This window comes from Oncorhynchus mykiss, chromosome 12 (assembly GCF_057628025.1).
Source record: "Oncorhynchus mykiss isolate SJ-2025 chromosome 12, ASM5762802v1, whole genome shotgun sequence".
In the NCBI taxonomy this organism is placed as follows: Eukaryota; Metazoa; Chordata; class Actinopteri; order Salmoniformes; family Salmonidae; genus Oncorhynchus; species Oncorhynchus mykiss.
In genome coordinates, this window is record NC_143033.1 from 68,482,092 (window position 1) to 68,501,538 (window position 19,447).

A 19,447-nucleotide genomic window follows, 5' to 3' on the forward strand; every position below is an offset into this window, starting at 1 on the left:
TTCCACATGTGAAATGTGATTATGTGAAATTCATGTGTTTTTCCCACAAGGTTACTGACATCTACCTAGCCCAGATATGGCTTGCCTCAATTACTATTTCAACATGGTGTCATAGCTAAACAGAGCCTATCCACCTGAGCAATCTGCTTACCTCTTCATCAGTCTGCTGCTCTCTACGTTTCTCTCTTTCATTCCCTCTCTCTCTCATTCAGTTGGTGTCGCTCTCTCAACCTCGCTCCCTCTACCATTCCCTCTCATTCACTCATTCTCTCCCTCTCTCCTCCCACTCTCCCAGCTCACCTGACTAACAGACACAGCTGCCTCGCTGGTAGTGCAACAGCTGTCACTAAAGGTTACCTGCCCAGCTGTATCCCTAGTATGGTGGTTGCTGTTGTTGCTGTTTTGTTGTTGGTATGGTCATCATGGAAGGCCGCAGTGAGGTGTTAATCCCATTATCCCCAGGTTCAGGTTTGCTGTAAGCATGTTTTCCACTAGCGTGTTGTTGCTAGCACGTTAGCACAGATGTTGTTGCTAGTATGTTAGTGACCCACGGTGGATTACGGGTCCATAGCAGGCCACAGATTGTGACTCATCTTTGCTTATCTTCCATGAATTGGAAAAATTATTTTATCATGCTTTCATCTTTATGCACATATATTGCTATCATCTGTTGTGCTCAGGCATTGTAGTAATGAACAAACATGACAGGGGAAAACTGCAACCTAACCCTAACTGTAAATCGCTCTGATAAGAGTGTATTGCTAAAATGGTTATTGCTGAGATAATCTATATACAACGAAAGCTAGCCAAGTCGCCTCCCACTATTTATCCAATGTTCCGGGTTAACACGTAATGTTTGTCACAATAGAATGTCAGTTTGTCATAGAGAAACCTCCTGCGTCACTGCCTTGCCACAAAATAGTGGCTAGCAAGATGGAGATCACAAAGGTTATTTTTAATGTGTGCATTTCACAAGTAGCTAGTTTGCATCAACCACCATCATTTAAACAACTGCAAAGGTTTTGCTTGTACGTTTTGGAATTAAATTGTAATGTTCTGGCATGTTTGCCTCATGATTTGTTGGGAGATTTGTCTGTCTGAAGGGGAAACACCCCGGAAACAATCATTTTCCCCCTTATCAAACTAACAAAAGAGTCCATCATGAATTGCAGACCCTAGTCACTGCTGTTGACAAGGGTCGGGTTTACAAGACTATTAATCTAATTATCTTTGGGATTCTTGTAAAACCGCTTCTGTACTCAGTAGTGTGGATAATCAATAGGAAACCGGTCACGGCTTGTGACATTTGTGGTAACTTCTGTGATGTGGTGTATCTAAAAGGTCACTAATGTTGCCTGCCGTGTCAAAACGATCAAGAGCTTTGACAGCTCCTTTAATAGATCTTCTACACACACACACACACACACACACACTCGTCCACTTCTTCCTTCCCAATTACAAGGTAAAAATGCCATCCACCCAATGCAAAGCAGATTAACACAAGGCATTAACACAATCTGTTAGCATAGGTCTGCCACACAAAGATGTGAGGAAACGGAGAGCACCAAGGCTTTGGACAATTACACACTTTATAGAGTGAATGCAATGTCTACATCCCCAACCACTTCAAGCCCTGATGCAAATCAACTAGAAAGGCTCTGTTTCAGACGTGAATGAAAACGTACACTTTTCTGTCTACACAGGTCCAGTTTCACCTCCATGCACTATAATCTCTTTAGCAGACATTTCAATTCCATTCAGCTGGGGTTACACATAGAGTTCTGTAGGAGATGGAACTGATTGCTTTTTCAAGTCATGTTTAACATATTTTCAATATCGATTTGATTTATTAGGATCCTCATTAGCCGACGCCAATGGTGACAGCTTGTCTTACTGGGGTCCGACACATAACAAAAAAACACTTTACAGACACAAGACTTTACAATTTACATACAGTACCAGTCAAAGGTTTAGACACACCTACTCATTCCAGGGTTTCCTTTATTTTAACTATTTTCTACATTGTAGAATAACAGTGAAGACATCAAAACGATAAAATAACAGATATGGAATCATGTAGTAACCCAAAAAGTGTTAAACAAATCACTATGTTTTATATTTGAGATTCTTCAAAGTAGCCACCCTTTGCCTTGACAGCTTTGCACACTCTTTGCATTCTCTCAACCAGCTTCACCTGGAATGCTTTTTCAACAGTCTTTAAGGAGTTCCCACATATGCTGAGCACTTGTTGGCTGCTTTTCCTTCACTCTGCGGTCCAACTCATCCCAAACAATATCAATTGGGTTGAGGTCGGGTGATTTTGGAGAACAGGTCATCTCTATCACTCTCCTTCTTGGTCAAATAGCCCTTACACAGCTTGGAGGAGTGTTGGGTCATTGTCCCAATGAAAAACAAAAGATAGTCCCACTAAGCACAAACCAGATGGGATGGCGTATCGCTGCAGAATGCTGTGGTAGCCATACTGGTTAAGTGTTTCTTGAATTATAAATAAATCAATGACAGTGTCAACAGCAAAGCACCCCCCCCCCCCTTCCCACACTAACTTTACAAAATTCAAACTTGCAATGCTTTTCTGGCTGCACATCTAACTTACTGCAAATTGAGAAATTATTTGACTTAAGCCAAGATCAATGATATAAAAATTAGGAAAAAAACTTTGGTGTACTTTAAGTGCCACCTGATTCAATGAAATATTTAATTTCACTTAAAGTACACTAAAGTTTTTTTCATTTTTATATCATTGATCTTGGCTTAAGTCACATAATTTCTCAATTTGCAGTAAGTCAGATGTGCAGCCAGACTTATTAGCCACTCCTTTTGCCCCATCTCGGCTCCTGAGTGGCACAGAAGTCTAAGTCACTGCATTTCAGTGCTAGAGGTGTCACTACAGACCCTGGTTCAATTCCAGGCTGTATCACAACCGACTGTGATTAGGAGTCCCATAGGGCAGCGCATAATTGGCCCAGCATCGTCCGGGATAGGGTTTGGCCGATGTCGGCCGTCATTGTAGATAATAATTTGTTCTTAACTTCTTGGTGACGGGGCAGTATTTTCACATTGGGATGAAATGCATGCCCAAATTCAACTGCCTGCTACTCATCCCCAGAAGATAAGATATGCATATTAGCAGTAGATTTGGATAGAAAACACTCTGAAGTTTCTAAAACTGTTTGAATCATGTCTGTGAGTATAACATAACTTATTTAGCAGGCGAAACCCAGAGGACAAACCATTCAGATTTTTTTCTGAGGTCACTCTCTTTTCAATGAGTTTTTGTTGGGAATCCAGATTTCTAAGGGACCTTCTTATTACAGTTCCTATCGTTTCCAGTGGATGTCAACAGTCTTTAGAAATTGGTTGAGGTTTTTCCTTTGTGTAATGAAGAAGTACGGCCATCTTGAACGAGGGTAACTTGAAGTGTACTGTTAGATAGAGGCGCGTGACCAGAAAGCATGCTACAGTTTGTTTTCCTCCTGTATTGAACACCGATCATCCCGTCTTCAATTTTATCGATTATTTACGTTAAAAAATACAAAGTTGTATTACAAAAGTAGTTTGAAATGTTTTGGCAAAGTTTACAGGTAACTTTTGAGATATTTTGTAGTCACGTTGCTCATGTTAGAACCAGTGTTTTTCTGGATCAAACGCACCAAACAAATTTACATTTTGGATATATAGCGACGGAATTAATCAAACAAAAGGACAATTTGTGATGTTTATGGGACATATTGGAGTGCCAACAAAAGAAGCTTGTCAAAGGTAAGGCATTAATTATATTTTTATTTCTGCGTTTTGTGTCGCACCTGCAGGTTTGAAATATGCTTTTCTCTTTTTTGTTTACTATGGTGCTATCCTCAGATAATAGCATCATTTGCGTTCGCCGAAAAGCCTTTTTGAAATCTAACATGTTGTCTGGATTCACAACAAGTGTAGCTTTAATTTGCTATCTTGCATGTGTGATTTCATGAAAGTTTGATTTTTATAGTAATTTATTTGAATTTATCGCTCTGCATTTTCACTGGCTTTTGGCCAGGTGGGATGCTACCGTCCCACATATCCCAGAGTTAACTGACTTGTCTAGTTAAATAAAGGTTAAATAATACAAATAAAATAAATATCTTTCAACCATACAGTTCCTCATCAGTCCATGCAACCGTAACAGTTCTAAAAGTCAGTTTCTTAACAGGTGCATGTTTATCAATAATTGGAAGATGCAGTTCCATAAATTCATGAAGTGCAGCATCTGGGTGCTCCTTATGATTCACATCAGACCAACAAACATTTTTAACATCATCTACATAAGTCACTGCAAAATTGTTTGCATGATCTCTTATACATAATTTTATGCCCAGCTTTTGGAACTTTGGCTTTCCTAGATTTAGCCACTATATTGTGATCACTGTATCCAATGGGTACGGATAAAGCTTTAGAACAAAGTTCTACAGTATTAGTACAAATGTGACCCTGGTAGGTTGATTAATAACCTGAACCAGAATACAGGCACTGGATAAAATGAGAAGCTTCCACTTGAGTGGACAGATTGATGAAAACTAGTCAATATTCAGGTCCCCAAGAAAGCAGACCTCTCTGTTAGCATTCTGTCTCCCATCCCATGGTGGAGACACAACATGGATCTTTTACTAATATGTTAATATACATGTTCAATGATTTTTAATTTTAAGGAAACAATTTTCAGTAAATAGAAAATTCATACAGTGGGGTTTTCACCTGAGTGCAAACAGATTGTTGCTCAGACACAGTACAGTATATCATTAAATGTAATAGGTTATTGTAATGTTTGTAATCATAACTGAACCCATCATTTTTCCACAGGCAATAACAAGCCCTATCTTGACTGCCATCGCATTCTATTACAATGCCACATTTACAGAGATGAGAAATCAACAAGGAAATTGGCTTCCCACTTTATATGCGGTGGCACTATAACCATGTATTTAAATGGTACTTACAGTGCCTTGCGAAAGTATTCGGCCCCCTTGAACTTTGTGACCTTTTGCCACATTTCAGGCTTCAAACATAAAGATATAAAACTGTATTTTTTTGTGAAGAATCAACAACAAGTGGGACACAATCATGAAGTGGAACGACATTTATTGGATATTTCAAACTTTTTTAACAAATCAAAAACTGAAATTGGGCGTGCAAAATTAATCAGCCCCCTTAAGTTAATACTTTGTAGCGCCACCTTTTGCTGCGATTACAGCTGTAAGTCGCTTGGGGTATGTCTATCAGTTTTGCACATCGAGACTGACATTTTTTCCCATTCCTCCTTGCAAAACAGCTCGAGCTCAGTGAGGTTGGATGGAGAGCATTTGAACAGCAGTTTTCAGTTCTTTCCACAGATTCTCGATTGGATTCAGGTCTGGACTTTGACTTGGCCATTCTAACACCTGGATATGTTTATTTTTGAACCATTCCATTGTAGATTTTGCTTTGTTTTGGATCATTGTCTTGTTGGAAGACAAATCTCCGTCCCAGTCTCAGGTCTTTTGCAGACTACATCAGGTTTTCTTCCAGAATGGTCCTGTATTTGGCTCCATCCATCTTCCCATCAATTTTAACCATCTTCCCTGTCCCTGCTGAAGAAAAGCAGGCCCAAACCATGATGCTGCCACCACCATGTTTGACAGTGGGGATGGTGTGTTCAGCTGTGTTGCTTTTACGCCAAACATAACGTTTTGCATTGTTGCCAAAAAGTTCAATTTTGGTTTCATCTGACCAGAGCACCTTCTTCCACATGTTTGGTGTGTCTCCCAGGTGGCTTGTGGCAAACTTTAAACAACACTTTTTATGGATATCTTTAAGAAATGGCTTTCTTCTTGCCACTCTTCCATAAAGGCCAGATTTGTGCAATATACGACTGATTGTTGTCCTATGGACAGGGTCTCCCACCTCAGCTGTAGATCTCTGCAGTTCATCCAGAGTGATCATGGGCCTCTTGGCTGCATCTCTGATCAGTCTTCTCCTTGTATGAGCTGAAAGTTTAGAGGGACGGCCAGGTCTTGGTAGATTTGCAGTGGTCTGATACTCCTTCCATTTCAATATTATCGCTTGCACAGTGCTCCTTGGGATGTTTAAAGCTTGGGAAATCTTTTTGTATCCAAATCCGGCTTTAAACTTCTTCACAACAGTATCTCGGACCTGCCTGGTGTGTTCCTTGTTCTTCATGATGCTCTCTGCGCTTTTAACGGACCTCTGAGACTATCACAGTGCAGGTGCATTTATACGGAGACTTGATTACACACAGGTGGATTGTATTTATCATCATTAGTCATTTAGGTCAACATTGGATCATTCAGAGATCCTCACTGAACTTCTGGAGAAAGTTTGCTGCACTGAAAGTAAAGGGGCTGAATAATTTTGCACGCCCAATTTTTCAGTTTTTGATTTGTTAAAAAAGTTTGAAATATCCAATAAATGTCGTTCCACTTCCAGATTGTGTCCCACTTGTTGTTGATTCTTCACAAAAAAATACAGTTTTATATCTTTGTTTGAAGCCTGAAATGTGGCAAAAGGTCGCAAAGTTCAAGGGGGCCGAATACTTTCGCAAGGCACTGTACATAGTCAGATACAGTGTAGCTGTATTGTGAGTATACATTACTGCATGGCAACTGTAATCCTAGTTTGCACTTTGCACATTTCAAGTATTTGTAAACAAACTTTGTAATTGTTGCCATTTATAGATTGAGGGGTGGTCTAAAAGCAGTGACTTCCTACTGTTTAACACCGCCTCATATAAGAGGGATGGAAATGTTAAATGTAATGGGTTAACATGGTACAACTTTCCAAAACGTACAATTTTCAAACATTAGAAAAGTTACGGGTTATTATAATTGAATACAGCTGGACACGCCCTGAGGCTGCAGCTCAGTTGATGACTGGTGCCATGGTTACGACGTCTGTGACCATGCGTGTGTGTGGTCGATCCTGCTGTCGCCAGGTCCAGTTACCTGTAAGCACTGCTAGGCAGGTCACAGTGGTCAGGTCCTGTTCCTTAATTTACCATCCACTTTCTGTTCGACAGCTGTGACAATGTGCTCTTTAACCTCTGTCCGTCCACAATCACAGACACAACTCCACTGGTTGTAATGCTGGCTTTTTTTCTCTTGTCCTCTTTCCTTTTGTGATCCTCTTCTATGTGTCTGTCTCTCTATCTCCCTCCCTCCTTTCTCTGTCACTCAGGCCTGTTCTGTAACATGTCCATCGATCCCATCGGTACCTGCTGGCCCAAGAGCACTGCAGGGGAGTGGGTGTCACGGCCATGTCCAGAGATGTTCTATGGTGTCAAATACAACACCACCAGTGAGTAGAGCCCCATTGACAATGCTTATTTGTGCGTGTCTGTCCAATATCCACAGTTGTATATCGATTTTCAGGGTTTAGCTATTGTTTATTTATGCAGGCCTGTCTCAAGACTCATACAGTACACAAACACACACACACGTATGCATGCAAATGCAAACATCCGAGTAAATCTTTGTACAGCTGTGCATGTTAGAGTGTGTCGTGACGTGACTATCATTCATGTGATGACATGCTATTTTATCGAAAAATGACCTACGTTTAATTATTACGTGATTAAATTAATAATGCAACAACTCACTCATTAATAACTTGGGGCGGCAGGGTAGCCTAGTGGTTAGAGCGTTGGACTAGTAACCGGAAGGTTGTGAGTTCAAACCCCCGAGCTGACAAGGTACAAATCTGTCGTTCTGCCCCTGAACAGGCAGTTAACCCACTGTTCCCAGGCCGTCATTGAAAATAAGAATTTGTTCTTAACTGACTTGCCTGGTTAAATAAAGGTAAAATAAAAAAAATAAAAAAATAAAATTAATAACTTGGGGCACCTTAGGAAAAGTTTGTTTAATGAGTCACCATTTCCTGAATTAACACAAGAATATATCAGAATATCTCTATCATAACAGTCAATAATAAATAATTTCCTCAAATCAGTCTCATTCTGAAAATTTTTGACCTCGTAAATCTGCACAAACCGTAGCCTAAATGATGAATCTGCGATACACAAAATGGCTTATTTATTTACTAACTAAATAATCACACATAATTATATAAACACACACACAAAATAGATTATCGATTACTAACATCATGCAATGAAAAGTCCCTAGTGGACTAACCCGATATGACCATTTGGTTACACAATGGGAAGGGAGGGGAAAGATAAGGAGAGCGAGAGAGACAAAGGGAATGGGCTGGTACATACATATGGAAGCTATGCTCATGAGAATGAATACTGTGCACATCAACCACCGCTCATTCGAAAATAATTGCAATGTAAATATTTACGCTTGTATGTCTTTGTCATCTCTCTGTTGAAACCACCCGGTCCGACTATGCCTTTGGGGAGTAGTTCAACAGAAGTCTCTGGTTTGTCCACCAGAGGCCCCACTGTCCTTTGTAGATTTTGTTTTCTTTGACTCTGAGTGTGTGCTAAAATGGATCCTCCAGATGTTGCACACAGTGGTCTTTGCTCGAGTTTACTAAAACAGCTGTAGACTGCATGTTCCGGTATAGTCTTTATCTTCTTCACTTGTGAGTGTCTTACCACTTTCTGGTCTTGTAGATTTTAAACATTTGTCAGCCATGTAGCCACTGCTCAACGCTGTCATCTGTAGAGATTTAAATTCCAAACATTTTAACGTGTGGATGATCCTCACATTCTCTGCTCTAATATGTTCATTCTTCAGCGAGTCATTTCAAGCTCTTGCCTTTGAAGGTGGTTCCGTCAAGTTGCCACAATGTCTGTGCTCACATGGGCATGATTGCTGACTTGGAAAATGTTCATATGAAAAACAATTATCTCATTTAGAAGGCTAAAATCACATTGCTATCTTTTCACAAATAGCTTCATATTTAATCATATAAGATTACAACATTTAGATGTAAATCTGATATCTACATTGTGAAATCTCTTAAAGATACAGTTATCTTGTTATACGATCCGTAATGACATGACCAAATGCTAAGTGATATGACATGATTATTGTTTGGCTCCCCACCGACCATTCCAAACATTTGGATTCCAAAACTAATGTTCCAATGTCCAATCTTCTGATGTTGACATTTGGGGGCACAGTCTCTCTCTTGTAACAAATTGATTTTTAACTTCTCCATACAGCAATGCAATACAGAGAATGTTTAAAACTGTCCCAACTCCGCTCTCTCCTATCCTGGGGGGGTCTGGCTTTTTCCAACCTACACTGTGAATATTTAAATTGTCTTCAATATAGACAAAAATATACAATCATTTGGGTGTTACCTATTGTCATCAATAACTGCTGAATTGCATAGCACCACATTCAAATAATATTACTAAAAATATTTATATTCGTGCAATATAGCAAAACACAGCTTAGCATTTTGTTAATCCACCTGGACATGTCAGATTTTCAAAATATGCTTTACAGTGAAAGCAATCCAAGCGTTTGTAAGTTTATCGATCACTAGACGAAACATTATGAACACCTAGCATCAAAGTAGCTTGGTCACGAAAATCAGAAAAGCAATAAAATGAATCACTTACCTTTGGAGCTTTCAAAATAGAAGCCACTTCCTGGTTTGATTTTACTCAGGTTTCGCCTGCAATATCAGTTCTGTTATACTCAGACAATATTTTTGACAGTTTTTGGAAACTTTAGAGTGTTTTCTATCCTAATCTGTCAATTATATGCATGTTCTAGCATTTGAGCCTGAGAAATAGGCCGTTTACATTGGGAATGTTATTTTTCCAAACATAAAAATAGTGCCCCCTAGCTGAAAGAGGTTAAGCACACTGAGTTTGTCTATTGTTGTGATCAGATCAAATTTTAAGTCAAATTGATGCAGAAATCCAGATAATTACGAAGGGTTCACATACTTTTTCTTGCCACTGTAGAGGCATGTGTGTTAACCATCAGAAAAGTGATTCCCTTCCACGTGTTGCAATCTGAGTGAGCACTATCTCTTCTGTCGCTGTCATCAATAGCAATTTGACTTGTTAGGTCTCTAACCTTTTGACTGATTGTGCCTGGACTGACTGTGCCGGGATTGGTACTGGTACTAAAGGGGACCAGTTATCCTACCGATTTATTCTGAAATGTTATCTTAACGGAACATGATTAGAGCATTTTACTAGTTGCATTGTTGTTGAAACTACACATGGCAAGGAATGATTATTGTTGACATTTAATTTGGAGGTGGAAAGTCCACTGGACTTCTTTTACGACCAGTGTGGTACACCTCAGTGATATTGTAGATGTGTTCTAAGGTTATCCCCATCTAGGGGCCTGTCTGCTCCTCTCTGTTCTCATGGAAGTTTACTAGAGGTTGACCGATTATGATTTTTCAACGCCGATACCGATTATTGGAGGACCAAAAAAGCCGATACCAATTAATCGGCGTGTGTGTGTGTGTGTGTGGTGCCTTGCGAAAGTATTCGGCCCCCTTGAACTTTGCGACCTTTTGCCACATTTCAGGCTTCAAACATAAAGATATAAAACTGTATTTTTTTCTGAAGAATCAACAAGTGGGACACAATCATGAAGTGTAACGACATTTATTGGATATTTCAAACTTTTTTAACAAATCAAAAACTGAAAAATTGGGAGTGCAAAATTATTCAGCCCCTTTACTTTCAGTGCAGCAAACTCTCTCCAGAAGTTCAGTGAGGATCTCTGAATGATCCAATGTTGACCTAAATGACTAATGATGAATACAATCCACCTGTGTGTAATCAAGTCTCCGTATAAATGCACCTGCACTGTGATAGTCTCAGAGGTCTGTTAAAAGCGCAGAGAGCATCATGAAGAACAAGGAACACACCAGGCAGGTCCGAGATACTGTTGTGAAGAAGTTTAAAGCCGGATTTGGATACAAAAAGATTTCCCAAGCTTTAAACATCCCAAGGAACACTGTGCAAGCGATAATATTGAAATGGAAGGAGTATCAGACCACTGCAAATCTACCAAGACCTGGCCGTCCCTCTAAACTTTCAGCTCATACAAGGAGAAGACTGATCAGAGATGCAGCCAAGAGGCCCATGATCACTCTGGATGAACTGCAGAGATCTACAGCTGAGGTGGGAGACTCTGTCCATAGGACAACAATCAGTTGTATATTGCACAAATCTGGCCTTTATGGAAGAGTGGCAAGAAAGCCATTTCTTAAAGATATCCATAAAAAGTGTTGTTTAAAGTTTGCCACAAGCCACCTGGGAGACACACTAAACATGTGGAAGAAGGTGCTCTGGTCAGATGAAACCAAAATGGAACTTTTTGGCAACAATGCAAAACGTTATGTTTGGCGTAAAAGCAACACAGCTGAACGCACCATCCCCACTGTCAAACATGGTGGTGGCAGCATCATGGTTAGGGCCTGCTTTTCTTCAGCAGGGACAGGGAAGATGGTTCAAATTGATGGGAAGATGGATGGAGCCAAATACAGGACCATTCTGGAAGAAAACCTGATGTAGTCTGCAAAAGACCTGAGACTGGGACGGAGATTTGTCTTCCAACAAGACAATGATCCAAAACATAAAGCAAAATCTACAATGGAATGGTTCATAAATAAACATATCCAGGTGTTAGAATGGCCAAGTCAAAGTCCTGACCTGAATCCAATCGAGAATCTGTGGAAAGAACTGAAAACTGCTGTTCACAAATGCTCTCCATCCAACCTCACTGAGCTCGAGCTGTTTTGCAAGGAGGAATGGGAAAACATTTCAGTCTCTCGATGTGCAAAACTGATAGACATACCCCAAGCGACTTACAGCTGTAATCGCAGCAAAAGGTGGCAATACAAAGTATTAACTTAAGGGGGCTGAATAATTTTGCACGCCCAATTTTTCAGTTTTTGATTTGTCAAAAAAAATTTAAATATCCAATAAATGTCGTTCCACTTCATGATTGTGTCCCACTTGTTGTTGATTCTTCACAAAAAAATACAGTTTTATATCTTTATGTTTGAAGCCTGAAATGTGACAAAAGGTCGCAAAGTTCAAGGGGGCCGAATACTTTCGCAAGGCACTGTATGTATATGTAATAAATGACAATTACAACAATACTGAATGAACAATTCACACTTTTATTTTAACTTAATATAATACATCAATAAAATCAACTTAGCCTCATAAATAATGAAACATGTTCAATTTGGTTTAAATAATGCAAAAACAAAGTGTTCGAGAAGAAAGTAAAAGTGCAATATGTGCCATGTAAGAAAGCTAACGTTTAAGTTCCTTGCTCAGAACATGAGAACACATGAAAGCTGGTGGTTTCTTCTAACATGAGTCTTCCATATGCCTAGTTAAGAAGTTTTAGGTTGTAGTTATTATAAGAATTATAGAACTATTTCTCTCTATTTCATTTGTATTTCCTATACCTTTGACTATTGGATATTCTTATAGGCACTTTAGTATTGCCAGCCTAATCTCGGGAGTTGATTGGCTTAAAGTCATTAAGAGCTGCTGTTTGAATGAATGCTTACGAGCCTGCTGCTGCCATTCCAAACGGGTGGCAACCCTAAGTCTAAATATTACTGTTACATTGCACAACCTTCAATGTTATGTCATAATTATGTAAAATTCTAGCAAATTAATTACGGCTTTGTTAGGAATAAAATGGCCTTTCAACAGTTCAAACGAGGAAGGCGGCCCAAACTGCTGCATATACCCTGCCTCTGCTTGAATTTCTTTTAACTACATATACTTGTGTGTGGATTTTAAGAAAGGCGTTGATGTTTATGGTTAGGTACATTTGCACAAAGATTGTGCTTTTTCCACGAATGCGCTTTTGTTAAATCATCAAATTGAAGTAGGCTGTGATTCGATGATAAATTAACACGTGTGTGTGGGCCAATGTTTGTGTTGCTTCACAGTCCCCACTGTTCCACAATGTGTTTTTTTTCTCTGTTTTTTAAATCTAATTTTACTGTTTGCGTCAGTTACCTGATGTGGAATTCAATGTAGTCATGGAGTTCAATGTAGTCATGGCTCTTTGTAGTACTGTGTGCCTCTCATAGTCTGTTCTGGACTTGGGGACTGTGAAGAGACCTCTTGTGGCATGTCTTGTGGGGTATGTATGGGTGTCTGAGCTATGTGCCAGTAGTTTAGACAGACAGCTCAGTGCATTCATGTCAATACCCCTCAAATAAAAGTGTCCTCCACTTTCAGCCAGGAGATTTTGACCAGCCTTGTTGATAATGTTGTAAAGAAGGCAGAGCATCACATTATTATAGACAGACTTCTCCCCATCTTAGCTAATACTGTGTCAAGATGTTTTGACCATGACAGTTTACAATCTAGGATTACTCCAGGCAGTTTAGTTATCTCAACTTACTCAATTTCCACATTTTTTATTACAAGATTTAGTTGAGGTTTAGTGAGTGTTTTGTTCAAAATACAACGATTTTAGTTTTAGAAATATTTAGGGCTAACTTATTCCTTGCCACCCGCTCTGAAACTAACTGTAGCTCTTTGAGTGTTGCAGTCATTTCAGTCGCTGTAGTAGCTGACGTGTATAGTGTTGAGTCATCCGCATACATAGACACTCTGGCTTTACTCAGTCAGTGGCATGTCATTAGTTAAATCTTTTAAAAAGCAAGGGGCTGAAACAGCTACCCTAGGGAATTCCTGATTTTAACTGGATTATATTTGATAGGATCCCATTAAAGAACACCTTCTGTGTTATGTTAGACAAGTAACTCTTTATCCATGTTATAGCAGGGGGTGTAAAGCCATGACATAAGTTTTTCCGGCAGCAGACTATGATCGATAATGTCAAAAGCTGCACTGAAGTCTAACAAGACAGCCCCCACAATTATTTTATCATCAATTTCTCTTAGCCAATCATCAGTCATTTGTGTAAGTGCTCTGCTTGTTGAGTGTCCTTTCCTATATGCAAGCTGGAATTCTGTTGTCAATTTGTTTACTGTGAAATAGCATTGTATCTGGTCAAACACTATTTTTTCCAGAAGTTTTCTAAGGGTTGGTAACAGGCTGATTGGTCAGCTATTTGAGCCAGTAAAGAGGGCTTTACTATTCATGGGTAGCGGAATGACTTTTGCGTCCCTCCAGGCCTGAGGGCACACGCTCTCTAGTAGGCTTAAATTGAAGATGTGGCAAATAGGAGTGGCAATATCATCTGCTATTATCCTCAGTAATTTTCCATCCAGATTGTCAGACCCCGGTGGCTTGTCATTGTTGACAGACAACAATAATTTTTCACCTCTTCCACACTGACTTTGCGGAATTCAAAAGTACAATTCCTGTCTTTCATAATTTGGTCCGATATACTTGGAAGTGTAGTGACAGCGTTTGTTGCGGAGTTTGCTTATCTTGCCAATGAAAATGTCATTAAAGTAGTTTGCAATATCAGTGGGCTTTGGGATGAATGAGCCATCTGATTCAATGAATGAAGGAGCCGAGTTGGCTTTTTTTCCCAAAATTTCATTTAAGGTGCCCCAAAGCTTTTTACTGTCATTTTTTAAATATAATTTATTTGTTTCATGGTGTAGTTTCTTTTTATTTAGTTTAGTCGCATGAATTCTTAATTTGCAGTATGTTTGCCAATCAGTTGAGCTGCCAGACTTATTTTCCATACCTTTTGCCTCATCCCTCTCAACTATACAATTTTTAAATTCCTCATCAATCCAAGGGGATTTAACAGTTTTTACAGTCCTTTTCTTAATGGGTGCGTGCTTGTTAGTAACTGGAATAAGTAATTTCATAAATGCTTCACGTGCAGTGCCTGGTTGCTCCTCATTACACGCCACAGACCAGCCAATATTCTTTACATCATCAACATATGAATCACAACAAAACTTATTGTATGACTTCTTATACACTATATTAGACCCAGCCTTTGGAACTTTGGTTTTCCTAGATATGGCTATTATATTGTGATCACTACATCCTATGGATTTTGATACTGCTTTAAAGCAAATATCTGCAGCATTAATAAAGATGTGATCAATACATATTGGGGATTTAATTCCTGTGCTGTTTGTAACTACCCTGGTAGGTTTACTGACAACCTAATCCAGGTTGCAGGCGCTGGTTAAGTTTTTTTTCCTGAGTGGGCAGCTTGATGATAGCCAGTCAATATTTAAATCACCCAGAAAATATACTTCTCTGACATCACATACATTATAAAGCATTTCACACACATTATCCAGATACTGACTGTTAGCACTTGGTGGTCTATAGCAGCTTCCCACAAGAATGGGGTTTAGGTGATGAACCTAAACTAAGTGAGTCTCAGAGATAGTCAGAATATGAATGTCATCTGTTACAAGCAAGTTATTGACTTCATGGACCTTGTTTCTTAGGCTACATATGTTAATATGGGCTATTGTTTAGCACTTCTCTGGGTTGTTTGTTTTTAATGCTTTACTGGGAAGCTTATCAGAGGTAGACTTACTTATGATGTTTACATTGGAGCTGATAGTGCAGGGTGAGCTGCATAAAGTGGTCTTCCTACGATTGCACACCGCCTCAGTGCTAACAGTGTAACTCTGGTTTATAGGCTCATGATTACTGCATACAATATCTGAAGGATAAACGGATATATTCGGTGAAATTAGGGGTACATAAATTAAATTACTTATATTGTGTTTGACAGTGCCCATAAGATCATGTGCATTTGATGCAGAATTATGACGACTCATTGTCATACAATGGTAGGGATTAACTGAGCTGATCTTGGATCATTTACCAGTCATTGTTTCAACGCAGCCTTGAAATGTGTGGACAGAGTCCACGAGCCAAGGTGATTTGGATGGACTCTGTCATTCCTGTAGAGTATCTTCTGTTTCCAGAAGGTGTCAAAGTTATCAAGAAAAGTGACTCCAGCAGAGCTACAGTAGTCTTTCAGCACATGATCGACCGCTCCATGCTGTCTGGTCTGTAGAGATTATCCTCAAACATTTGCCTTGCTGTGGGTCCTTTTGATCCTCACCAAGGAGAGGGAGGCATGACAAGTGTATATGAACACTTTTGCATTTTAGAGAGTAAAATAGAGGAAGACAGTTAAACAGTCAGAGAGAGAGAGAGGGACAGAGAGAGAGAAGGGAAAGAGTGAGCACTGTTGTTGGGCGATTAGGTCAAGTTCTCAGTCGGTGTTCCAATACATCCAAATTGTTTTCAATTGGGTTGAGGTCAGGGCTCTGTGCTGGCCAGTCAAGTTCTTCCATACCGATCTCTACAAACCATTTCTGTATGGACCTCACTTTGTGCACGGGGGCATTGTCATGCTGAAACAGGAAAGGGCCTTCCCCAAACTGTTTCCACAAAGTTGGAAGCACGGTGATCATGGTGATCTTAGGCGTCTGTGCGGCTGCTCGGCCATGGAAACCCATTTCATAAAGGTCCCGACTGACAGTTCTTGTGCTGACGTTGCATCCAGAGGCAGTTTGGAACTCGGTAGTGAGTGTTGCAACCAAGGACAGATGATTTTTACGCGCTTCAGCACTCAGCAATCCCGTTCTGAGTGCTTGTGTAGCCTACCATTTTGTGGCTGAGTCGTTGTTGCACCTAGAGGTTTCCACTTCACAATAATGGCACTCACAGTTGACCGGGGCAGCTCTAGCAGGGCAGAAATTTAACAAACAAACTTGTTGGAAAGGTGGCAACCTATGACGGCGCAACGTTGACAGTCACTGAGCTCTTCAGTAAGGCCATTCTACTGTCAATGTTGCCTATGGAGATTGCATGGCGGTGTGATTGATTTTATACACCTGTCAGCAAAGTGTGTGGCTGAAATAGCCGAATCCACTACTTTGAAGGGGTGTCCACATATTTTTGTATATATAGTGTATGTTTATTAAAGTAGTGGACATTTAAGTATTTGGTCCCATATTCATAGAATGCAATGACTACATCAAGCTTATGACTCTACAAATTTGTTGGACGCATTTGCTATTTGTTTGGGTTGCGTTGATTTTGTGCCCAATAGAAATGAATGGTAAATAATTGATTGTGTCATTTTGGAGTCCCTTTTATTGTAAATAAGAATATAATGTTTCTAAAAACTTCAACATGAATGTGGATGCTTCCATGATGAGTGAGAAAGTTAGACAAACAAATATCACCCCACCCCCCCAAGAAATTGCTAACCTCCCATGTTATTGAAATGGTGAGAGGTTATCATGTCTTGGGGGTATGATAATTGGGTAACAATTTGCTTGACACCCAGATTCATAACACGTTATGACATGGTCATAACCGTGTCATGTCATAACAGCTGACATAACATTGTCATAACACATATTTTTAGACCTGTTGTGACATATATTGCATTATTTTATGGCTGGTTATGACACCTATATAAATTTTGTTGCGAACAAAATATTCTGAAAAACAACCAAAGCAAATGCAGCCAACAAATGTATAGAGTCACAAGATTGATTTAAGATGGCGCCAAAGAACATGGCTGACGTTTTACATTCTCCCAACCAAATGTGCAATTTTGTATTTTTTGGCGTTTTGTGTAACTTATTTTTTTACTTATTGTGTACATAATGTTGCTACTACCATCTCTTATGACCGAAAATAACTTCTGGACATCAGAAACGCGACAACTCACAGTGGACTGAAATAAACTTTTTCCGTTAATTAACAAGTCCGGCAAGAAGGATATCCTGCTTTCACTGGAAAAGGCCCAGATCCACGCCTTTTGCGTGAAGAAAAGATGCCGGAAAAGGGGACGCAGATCGGGGATCCTTCTGAGAATCCAGAGGCAACCGAGCAAACTCCCAATGCCTTCCATTCGTGTTGCTAACGTGCAATCATTGGAAAAAAAATGTATGACCTACTATTAAGATTACCCTACCAACGGGACATTAACTGTAACATCTTATGCTTCACCGAGACGTGGCTAAACGAAGAAACTGACAATATAGAACTGGCGGGATTTTCCATGCAATGGCAGAACAGAGAAGCAACCTCTGGTAAGACGAGGGGTGGGGTTGGGGGTCTTTTTGTCAAAAACAGCTGGTTCGCGATGTCTAAAATTAAAGAAGTCTCAATGTATTGCTCGCCTGAGGTAGAGTACCTAATAAGTCGACCACACGGTCTACTAAGTGAGTTTTCATCTGTATTATTTGTAGCCGACTATTTACCAACCACAAAGTGAAGCTGACACTAAGACCGCTCTCAACCAACTCTATAAGGCCATAAGCAAAGAAGAAAATGCTCACCCAGAAGTGGCGCTCCTAGTGGCCAGGGACTATAATGCAGGCAAACTTAAATCAGTTTTACCAAATTTTTACCAGCATGTCATGTGCAACTAGGGGGGGGGGAATCCTAGACCACCTTTACTCCACACACAGAGATGCAAACAAAGCTCTCCTGTAACGGCTTTCTTCGGGTGAAGGCTGCTCCATGCTGACTGGCGGCCCTGGCTGCTCCATGCTGACTGGCGGCCCTGGCTGCTCCATGCTGACTGGCGGCCCTGGCTGCTCCATGCTGACTGGCGGCCCTGGCTGCTCCATGCTGACTGGCGGCCCTGGCTGCTCCATGCTGACTGGCGGCCCTGGCTGCTCCATGCTGACTGGCGGCCCTGGCTGCTCCATGCTGACTGGCGGCCCTGGCTGCTCCATGCTGACTGGCGGCCCTGGCTGCTCCATGCTGACTGGCGGCCCTGGCTGCTCCATGCTGACTGGCGGCCCTGGCGGCATCCTGCAGACTGGCGGCTCTGGCGGCTCCTTGCAGACTGGCGGCTCTGGCGGCTCCTTGCAGACTGGCGGCTCTGGCGGCTCCTTGCAGACTGGCGGCTCTGGCGGCTCCTTGCAGACTGGCGGCTCTGGCGGCTCCTTGCAGACTGGCGGCTCTGGCGGCTCCTTGCAGACTGGCGGCTCTGGCGGCTCCTTGCAGACTGGCGGCTCTGGCGGCATCCTGCAGCTCTGGCGGCTCTGGCGGCATCCTGCAGCTCTGGCGGCATCCTTGCAGACTGGCAGCTCCTTGCAGACTGGCAGCTCCTTGCAGACTGGCAGCTCCTTGCAGACTGGCAGCTCCTTGCAGACTGGCAGCTCCTTGCAGACTGGCAGCTCCTTGCAGACTGGCAGCTCCTTGCAGACTGGCAGCTCCTTGCAGTCTGGCAGCGCTAAACAGGCGGGAGACTCTGGCAGCGCTAAACAGGCGGGAGACTCTGGCAGCGCTAAACAGGCGGGAGACTGGCAGCGCTAAACAGGCGGGAGACTCTGGCAGCGCTAAACAGGCGGGAGACTCTGGCAGCGCTAAACAGGCGGGAGACTCTGGCAGCGCTAAACAGGCGGGAGACTCTGGCAGCGCTAAACAGGCGGGAGACTCTGGCAGCGCTAAACAGGCGGGAGACTCTGGCAGCGCTAAACAGGCGGGAGACTCTGGCAGCGCTAAACAGGCGGGAGACTCTGGCAGCGCTAAACAGGCGGG

The 19,447-nt window shown here is 41.2% G+C and overlaps 1 protein-coding gene across 1 annotated transcript in view; it reads left to right on the plus strand.

Moving 5' to 3' along the window:
* Positions 1–19,447, plus strand: part of crhr1 (corticotropin releasing hormone receptor 1) — a 167,449-nt gene that overhangs the window by 53,734 nt on the left and 94,268 nt on the right. Inside the window, exon 4 of the mRNA XM_021624572.3 lies at positions 7,225–7,344. Coding sequence (XP_021480247.1) covers positions 7,225–7,344 — 120 coding nt within the window. The remainder of the gene's footprint in view (positions 1–7,224; positions 7,345–19,447) is intronic.